This window comes from Bidens hawaiensis, unplaced genomic scaffold (genome assembly GCF_021521415.1).
Source record: "Bidens hawaiensis isolate Kalapana, Puna unplaced genomic scaffold, B.hawaiensis_p1.1 tig00056898_1, whole genome shotgun sequence".
Classification (NCBI taxonomy): Eukaryota; Viridiplantae; Streptophyta; class Magnoliopsida; order Asterales; family Asteraceae; genus Bidens; species Bidens hawaiensis.
The window spans coordinates 77,737-87,358 of record NW_027506374.1 but is presented as its reverse complement, the minus strand read 5'-3'; the positions used below and the strand labels follow the sequence as shown (position 1 = coordinate 87,358).

At 33.9% G+C, this 9,622-nt stretch overlaps 2 protein-coding genes across 2 annotated transcripts; one reads left to right on the top strand and one right to left on the bottom strand.

Annotated features, from left to right (window-relative positions):
* Window positions 1-1,207: 1,207 nt before the first annotated feature.
* Window positions 1,208-5,309, top strand: LOC143617671 (G-patch domain-containing protein 1-like). The gene is made up of 10 exons (XM_077090153.1): window positions 1,208-1,386; window positions 1,478-1,562; window positions 1,738-1,814; window positions 1,892-2,007; window positions 2,587-2,653; window positions 2,755-2,863; window positions 4,375-4,553; window positions 4,657-4,887; window positions 4,972-5,085; window positions 5,211-5,309. Exons 1-10 carry the CDS (start codon window positions 1,309-1,311, stop codon window positions 5,268-5,270), a joined length of 1,116 nt encoding a protein of 371 aa, XP_076946268.1. The 5' UTR covers window positions 1,208-1,308; the 3' UTR covers window positions 5,271-5,309.
* A 1,302-nt stretch (window positions 5,310-6,611) lies between these two features.
* LOC143617674 (meiotic recombination protein SPO11-2-like) lies at window positions 6,612-9,353 on the bottom strand. The gene is made up of 11 exons (XM_077090156.1): window positions 9,276-9,353; window positions 9,119-9,202; window positions 8,216-8,345; window positions 8,004-8,141; window positions 7,826-7,914; window positions 7,634-7,762; window positions 7,471-7,565; window positions 7,332-7,394; window positions 7,160-7,236; window positions 6,888-7,015; window positions 6,612-6,788 (listed from the first exon to the last, which is right to left on the bottom strand). Exons 1-11 carry the CDS (start codon window positions 9,351-9,353, stop codon window positions 6,654-6,656), a joined length of 1,146 nt encoding a protein of 381 aa, XP_076946271.1. The 3' UTR covers window positions 6,612-6,653.
* Between the last annotated feature and the right edge of the window lie 269 nt (window positions 9,354-9,622).

The following is a 9,622-nucleotide window of genomic DNA, read 5'->3' as shown; positions in this document are numbered from 1 at the left end:
ATAATAATGACATTTATATAATACTGGTCCTCAATTCTATTACTTTTAATAAAATTGTTATATGAACGAGCATACATGTAAGATTATGGGGTGTGGCCATCGATTCCACACCCTCTCCATTGTACCACGTCAGCGTCATATCATACCTTACTCCAATCCACTCTCTTCCACTCCATCATTCAAATAAAATATAATAGTTTTTGAAGTTAAAAAATGGACTTTTGTTTTAAAAAGTTTAATTTGGACGGCAAAATAATAGGTGGAAACCCCCAATTTCCTTGACGATGAGTGAGACCAATAGGGGGGGGGGGGGGGGGATTTTGCGGCTGTGGTCAATCGCTACCTTAGCCTATCTTCGGTAAATCGACATCCACGCCACATAGTCTAAGGTAGGGGTGTTCACAGTTCGGTTTCAAACCGTGAAACCGTTGAACCGATCATCGGTTTTCGTGGTTTAAGTTTCTGTCGGTTGGTTTTAGAATTCTCAAACCGTAACGAACGGTTTGGTTTCCGGTTTATACCGAAAACCGGCCTTATAAACCGGACAGGACCGTGGATTTCATGATATAATTTACCTTCTTTATATATAAATACTCATTACATGTATATGTATTTAAGTATCAAGATTTTATAGCGTGTGCTAAGTTCAGTAATTTGGGAGTATCGTTTGTAGGAACTGCAGCTGACAATCTAGGTGGGTTGTCTTTAATTAAGTGTAAATGTTTTTTATTTTAATCTCATCTAGCACTGCGTCTTATTTCAATTTCAAACTGTCTTCTTAAAAGTTTTAAATCAATTGCTTCTAAGTTTCATCAACTTGTACTATTATTTTACATGAGCTTGGTAATCTTTATTTAGATTGGCATCTACAAGTTTAACTGATGGTGATGAAATATCAAGATTAATGTCTAATTAAAACTATCAATTTTGGTTTACAAATATTTTTTCGTTTGTAATAGCCGATTATTTTAAACAACATGTTTTTTATAGAGACATAACTAATCAAAACCGTGAAACCAAACCGTTAGTAACGATTCGGTTTTAGTTTTCGATTATCAAAAACCGTTACAAATGGTTTGATTTACCGTTTGACCTAAAAAACCGTCAAAACCGGACCTTGATTTACGGTCTAAGGTGTGCCCCGAAACATAGAAGAGCAAAACCTTGTCCATCTTGAAAACGACGCCGTATCAAGCACCCATTTTCTCTCACGTATTTTTAAACAGAAAGAAACCCACATCTAAAACCCTTTCTGTTTGCCGCCGCCGTCGTACTCCTCGAGCAGCACCAGTTGACGGCGGAGCAACCATGGCAGCTCCGGAAGCTCCTCTCTGCTACGTCGGCGTTGCCAGAAAGTCCGCTGCTTTCCGGCTCATGAAACAAATGGTTTGTTTATATCAGTTTCACTCGATCTCCAAATTACATAATTATTTACACAAAACATGTTTAATTGATTGATTGAATTTGAATTGTGTAGGGATGGGAAGAAGGTGAAGGACTTGGGAAGGAGAAGCAGGGGATCAAAGGCCATGTTAGGGTTACCAACAAACAAGACACTGCTGGTATTATTATTATTATTATTATTATTATTATTATTATTAATCTCTATCTTTTTATTCTTATAATTAATTTTTAAAGTTTTAGGCTAAGAATATTATTACTGAATTAATCATTTAATCCCCCACCATAAAGTGTGATTAATAATAACAAGTTTTTTTATCTTTAATTACAATGCAGGTATTGGTTTGGACAAGCCGAATGCGTGGGCATTTGACACAACACAGTTTGATGGTATCCTTAAAAAACTGAAAGTGGTGAGTTCAAGTTCTTTCACTACTGTTTTTGAATATCTATGTTTTATGGTTATCAGTTATATTCTAAATGTTTACAGCAAGCAACAGTTATTGAACAAGATGATACTGATGATGATGATGACAACGAAGTAAAGGCGGTGTCACCAAAAAAGGATGTTAAAGTGACCGTCAAGGCGACCCGACCCCAAGGGAGGTATGCAATACTGTAGGGGTGCAAACGAGCCAAGCCGAGCCCGAGCTCAACTAGGCTCGAGCTCGGCTCGTTTAGCTTACACAGAGCTCGAGCTCGGTTTGTTTCGAGCTCTATTTTCAAAGCTCGAGCTCGGCTCGTGAGTAGATCTTCAAGCTCGAGCTCGGCTTGTTTACTATGTATCAACTATTTTTATATAATTATAATTATTTTTATATAATTTTTTTCTATTATAACTATATGTATAAAATAATATTATATTATTTAGTTATTTTTATTTACTTTTTCCTAACATTATATATTAATTAATAATTATTATTTATATATTAATTAATAATTATTAAATATATATTTTAAAAAATTATAAAAATGGCAGGCTCGTTTAGGCTCGTGAGCCGGCTCGTTTATTAATCGAGCTTATTTTTAAGCTCGGGCTCGATTAAGCTCGGCTCGATCGAGCTTTTTAATGAGCCGATCTCGAGTAGCTCGGCTCATTTGCACCCCTATGCAATAGTTACATATTTAAATATTAAAAATATATAATTTGTATTTTTAGTTTATATAGTTTTTTAATGTTACTAGATACAAGAGAAGAGAGAAGGGGAAGAGCGTTCGTGCTTATTCTGCTAAGGATCTTGAAGGAATTCTCGTATGTTTTTTTTGCAATGTCTTTTAGTATTATTGTTATTTTTAATTTTGGTATATGAGTTAATTTGCTGATTCTACTTTTGTGTGTTGATTTTTTTGCAGGTCAAAAAGGTTGAGGATAATTCAGAACCCGAGTCTGACCCATTCTCTTATCAAGATGGAGATCTGGAAACGGTGGAAGCATCTGAAAGCATCACCGTTAATGTGAAGGGTAAGTTATACATGTTCTTTTGTTAATACTGCTTTCCAAACTATCTAAAATACCTGACGAATAGAATATTTTGCACCAAAATCTGTGATGCTACTAGGGGTGTGTACAAGTTTAGCTAACTCGAGCTTGACTTGTTTTACTTAAGAGAGCTTGAGTTTGACTTGTGAACAGTTTTTCAATACTGGGATCATTTGCTATTTATCAATTATGTTGAGAATTAAAAAATGTTGAGAACTGCGATAACAGCACAATGCAATTGTACTTTTTGCGTTAAGTGTTATACGAAAGGCAGTTACATCACAGTTGTCAATAGTGAACACAGCTCTATTGTGCGCAATGTTGCGATACGTTGATTCAGAGCCCACTGTTGTGCACAATGTTGCGGTATGTTGATTCAGCGCTATACATGGGTTAGCAATCATATAGCGTGAGAATAGCGATATTTAGGGTTTTTTCTTTTTTTTTTAATATCAAATATTTTAAAACCCATTTTTATGGCCTTTCTAATGACCAAATAGCTTTAGCATCCACCAATTCAACCATAAAAAAACCCCAATTATTATTATTATTTTTTAATTTTACTACCTTATTGCTAAACCTGAAATAGCGGGCATCCACCAATTCAACCATAAAAAAACCCCAATTATTATTATTATTTTTTAATTTTACTACCTTATTGCTAAACCTGAAATAGCGATATTTAGGGTTTTTTCTTTTTTTTTTAATATCAAATATTTTAAAAACCCATTTTTATGGCCTTTCTAATGACCAAATAGCTTTAGCATCCACCAATTCAACCATAAAAAAACCCCAATTATTATTATTATTTTTTAATTTTACTACCTTATTGCTAAACCTGAAATAGCGGGCGCTATTTCATCGTTATCGCTAGGTAGCATATAGGTAGGTTGTCACTATTGACTGCAATTCACTATTGACAACTATGAGTTACGTAACCGCCTACTCCACTATCTTGTTTATCATTAATGTACTAGGTACAACTTACAAGTGCTTTACGTGGTTCTTGTAGTTTTCAATATAAAATTGGTTTCAAAAGAATGTCTCTCTAATTATTAATGTGTCTCTATTTAATTATTCTACATGCGTACATATATTGTTATTTTTGAACAGATTTATAACTTTATTTTGTATGTATTACGATTATTTTTTAGTTATACCTATCATACTTATATGTACCATAATATTTATTCATTTAATTGTATATTTATTAATAAATAAACATATTTTATTTTTTAAATGGTAGGCTTGTGATTCATGAGTCTACTCACGCTCGTTTAAGCTTGGCTTGATTTGAGCGTTTAGTGAGTCAATCTTAAGTAGCTCACGAGCTGCTCTACTCATTTACGCCCCTAGTTATCATCACTACTTGTATACTTTTATTAAATTACTAATGGGCAAAGAGACAGGGAAAAAAAAATTCGCCATAAAGTGTGTTGTTTTCGTTTTATATTTTGTTTTGGGTACTAAAACGCCTCAACAATGTTTAACAGTTAAATATGGGCCGTCCCCGGATTGGTGGGGTTATAAATTTGGATTTGTTTCTGGAGGTTTCCTTGGTGCTCAGTCAAGGAAAAGAAAATCTAGCACAACCAAAGATGCAGAAAATTGTAATAATAAGAGGACCATGTTTCATGAGGAGGATCAAGAGAATCTTTACAAACTTGTGCAAGTATATTCCTCATATATTACCGTCTCTTTATATGTGTTTCCCCTTTTCTTCACATATTTGTTTGGTGGAACTCATAGTATTCTGATAATGATGTTTCCTACAGGACAAGGCAACTTCTGGGAAACAGGGACTCGGGATCAAGGACCAACCAAGGAAAGTGGCGGGTGTGCGGTTTAAAGGGAAAAGAACATCCTTTAGTGATGATGAGGGTGATGAATCCGAACCTGAAGATTGCGACCTTTCACCAAAACGGAAGGTTGATGACGTACAAGAATTGAAAAAGAATGAGTCGAAACCAAAGCTTAAGAAGTTGTGCAAAAAGCTTCTTGGCCAAGTATGAAATATCTTTTAAGAAAATTAGTTTAACATGGTTTGTTTGGTGTCCATTTTCATGCTGATTATTAAATTATGATGGTAGGTGCCTGAGAAGACGCTGAAATTTAAACAACTCAAAGTTCTTGTGGATGAACAGTGTTCTGTTCTTTCCGACTTTTCTTCAAAAAAGGATGCTCTTGCATTTTTGAAAAAGAAGGTAAGGCCATATGCATTTATCCCATCTCTTTTAAAATTCTAATTGTTCCTGCTTATTTTAATACTTATGTTATATTACTTCAAATGCTGATTATAATAAGGTTCAGTTTGATTTTGTGACTGCAGCTTGAAGGCAGTGAAACATTTACTGTAGACGGAAAGAAAGTCAGCCTGTCATCAGAATGAGGATGCATTTTTGCTGCACGTCGAGGGTAAAGTCTGCTCCACTGCAGATTATAATTGTTATATGTATTTGATATTATGATAAAAGCGACAGATTATTATTTTTTTGAGGTTTTTAACATATTTTCATGAGGGTTGTATTTAAAGGCCATGCTGGTGTTGACTTCTCTTCTAAAATTTACAGTTTGAAATAGCAATAGGTTCCATTTTTCTTTTTGTCCTGATTACTTTGAAAGTTTCTTCAAACATGATACCCAAACGATATGCACAACAGGCACTCAATGCATACGCCCTGCAAACCACTTGAAACATTTGATAGTTATTGCTCGCAATAATAATCTAGTGAATGCCACAATCTTCAGTGACAATGCAACATGTGGCTATTGAGAATGACTTGTGAAAACCACGATCTTTATTAGTAAGTGTAAGATCCATTGATCTGAAGTCATCTAGAATCATAATTTGTTCTTATTAGCAATTTACTAGAATCTAACTTCTCCATCTCATCTTATATTTGCATCTGTAATGACACATATATCAAACTTTAAACGGATAGGATTGTGTTTTCGTTAACTTAATATGTTTTACTAACGGTAGTAGTTTTGTTAAGTTACATGTATTTTCAAACTTTTGAGCACTAAATCAGTAAATCATAAGACTCCCTTTGAGATTGTATTCGAGTTAAAGATGCTGATTTGAATGACTCGATAATAGAACGATGAAATTATAACGCAACATTAGAAGTTATGTTTCCGTTGAATTTTTTGTTCGTGCTCTTGGGAAATCGGTTTTTTTCTTCTCCTATGCTAAGTTTTCGTTTTAGGAAGATGGTCAAATTTTTATATGGTGGTCAAACAACCCACAAAATCAGTAATTTTCGTTTATTATTTTGCTTATATTATTTGTTTCCCCAGCAACAAACTGGTACCATTTTCTGTAACCTAAAGAACAAAATAAAAAAAACGTGCAATCATGAATAGAAGTAAATATTATATAAATCGTCACAAAGGGGATGCAGCTCAGATGGTAGAGCTCTCGCTTTGCATGCGAGAGGTACGGGTGATCGATATCCCGCATCTTTATACGATTTTTCTATTTTTTATCACTCTTTTAACAAGATGAAACAAGTAGTTTACGTATTTAATATCTTCTAATTGTTGTCTTACACATGTAAAAATTAAATTGGATGTTTTGTTTTATAATTTGACAAATTTTGTATCAAAAGTAGTTATTACTAATAAGGAAATGCTGTAAAATTTATGATTATAGAATATTATGAGTTGCTAGCAGACATTTGGTTTTCTGGAAGTAGTTATCACTAATAATGTACAAAAGTACCCTCCAGTACACTAGTTGAGGTACTTGAAGAGCAGCTAGTAGTTGATACTAAATATAATTGACCTGCACAATTTTATTTGCTAAATATTTCCCTAAAAAATCATATCCATAGAAATATAGAGCTTCAAGTTCTGCTTTCTTGCCACTCTGAACCATTATTGCTAACTCTTCTTTATAGTTATCCTATCAAAAATGAGTTTATACTTAACACTTCATCTTTTATTTATTTATTTATAAAAATTTAATGGTAATGCAATGCTATAATGAGTTTTAGAAGCCTACCTGCAATATTTCAGAAGAAATTAAGCTTTTGGCAATTTGCATATCTTTTGGCTTCAGTGGAATAAAAGATTCTTCTGGTATTTCATCCAAATCATCTTTCCTTAATCCCAACCACTTGACATTGCAAGCTGATCTAAGAAAAAGATGGCACTGATTTGCATCATTCAACAATTTGCTTAAATTCACATTTATCATGGGTGACGTATTAAGTTAACAAAAGTTTAAATGTGACTCAATGTTTAACAGAAAACAAGGATTAAGTATAATATTACCATATTTGTATGCTTCTAATCCCATTCCAATGCTTCCATATTTGAAGGTGCATAGAATAGCCAATCCAGCAGGATTCCTGAATAGCATACAACAAACAAAAACAGGTGGGCATCTAATAAGTGGTTATGTTTCTAAACTCCCAAAAGTTAAAGAAAAATTTGTACACTTTACCAGTCAACCAGCCCTAAGATTTTAATTTCAGGAAATGCTCGACTCATACGGTGAAGAAGAAATCTATGTGAGATTAATCAAGAAATCGAGTTAGAAAAACTATTATTTTACTAGTTAAACTCTTGGAAGTAATATTTACCTTGTAGCAAGATCAGGATATCCTTTTGCAGTGATAAGAATACATGGAATTTTATTGAACACGCGATCCTCAGCTAACCGCTGAAATATCGCATGCTAAACATAAACATAGTCAGTAATTAATACTCCTACAATAAAAAAATCAAATTCAAGCAAGCACATACCTTTTCAATAACAAAGATATAATGAGCATCTGTCTTCATGACCAGTTTTTCTAACAAGTTCAAGTCACCAGAAATAGCATATCCAGAAGATCCACATGTGGTGCAGTCAACAACCTCTTGGCCAGGCTCCTAATTATCAGAATTTGTTCATTTTAACAATTAAATTCTTACTTTAACCGTATAATATTATACCTGTAACAATAAACGGCCTGCAACGGCTCCTCTACTAGATGCCATGATTCCAAGACTAAATCGGCTGCATCTAAGCAATGCTACAATGTCTAATCAGTGGATCAGAAAAACAAGCATATTACTTTACTAATTTTATGCAGAGATGATAATGCTATTTGACATAGAAAGAAGGTTTGACCTTGGATTGTTTGGTTGACTTGTAGTTGAGTAGGGAAATAATCTGGTGACACACAAAGCAACTTGTAAAACAATTCTCTTTGTCTTACTCTCTTTTCCTGGTTTAAAATCTCATAACACATCTCCATCATCTTCCACACTAATTTACATAAAAACAGATAATAAGCAACTTTTTCGAGTGATATTGTGTGTGACGGAGACTATAAATAATACCTCTTATGAAGGATTTAGTAGTGTTCTCTCTCAACAAAGATCTTGTGCAGAATGAACGCGACAGAAAAATCCATGAATCTTCAGTTAACAGTCCGTGATTCACTCTGCGATTACTCGCCTTACGGTTGATCTGTTTCATTCACAGCAGCAAACAATAAACCACACTAGTTTCCTCAACAAACACTGCTAACTTGTATCATAAAAGTAATCCTAAATCATATAAATTTTGTCTAAATAGTAGTAGAAATCAAATCCACAATCTACAAACAGTTTCATTGCCACTCATATGTTAGGATCTGCACACACACACGAACCAAACACAAATACGAATGCAGTAAACGAACCCAAGGATGCAAGTCAGTTTAGACCGAACCACGTTAAATCCTCGTGTTCATTTATTGCTTTCGTATATGTGTACAGTTCGTGTGTGTGCAGATCCTAACATCATACACATAAACCTCATGATAATAAGAGCATCGATCTCATACTAATTTCACTTGTAACATTTTAATCAAAACCACAATCTACAAATGGTTTCATTGCTACTCAGATGTTAGGATCCGCAAACACACGATTATACAAATCGAACATAATATAAATCATCGTGTTCATTTATTGCTATCGTATTAATATTTCGGCTTCGTGTGTGCAGATCCTAACATAACATCATACACATAAACCTCATGATAACAAGAGCATCGACCTCAAACTAATTTCACTTGTAAGTTGTAACATTTTAATCGAACTATACACGATTGAAGGCTAAATTCACTTACATTGAAGCTGATTCGTAAAAGAAATCTACCGGAGCTTAATATAACAGATCGTACTAATTTAGAGAAAGTAATGAACAAATCAGCGTTAATTATTAATAATTAGGTTCAAAATGTGAGGAAATCGAACCATAGGAAGGATTGAGATGGCAGGAGTTGGAGAACTCAAAGCCTTGAGGAAATTAAGGACCGCTACTTCGATTCTAGCTCGAACCTGATCACACGATTCCAGATATTATTGAATAATTAAGTAGAACTAATTGGATTGGAAGAAGAATGAATATTACTTCAAGAGGAGGAATGATATCGGCATAAGAGAGGTGTTGCTCGGTGAAGAAGATGGTGGATCTGCGTACCTCCGCCATTAATGCACTTGCACAAGCACAACTGCTTATTGGTTGAAGGCGCGATAATTTGATTCGCTAGATATTTTAATATCTTTCAGTTGGTTACCTTTCAAATATTTCTTTGAAAACAATTCTTTCAACTTATCAAAACTTTAGCCACTCTATACGTGCTTTCTTTTTAACTTAGACATTTTAGAGTCGGAAGTTTAGGTATTTTAGAGTTGTAAGTCTTGAATTAATGATGTTTTGGAGCTTTAGAAGTTTAAAATTGAAAACTTTGTACGAAA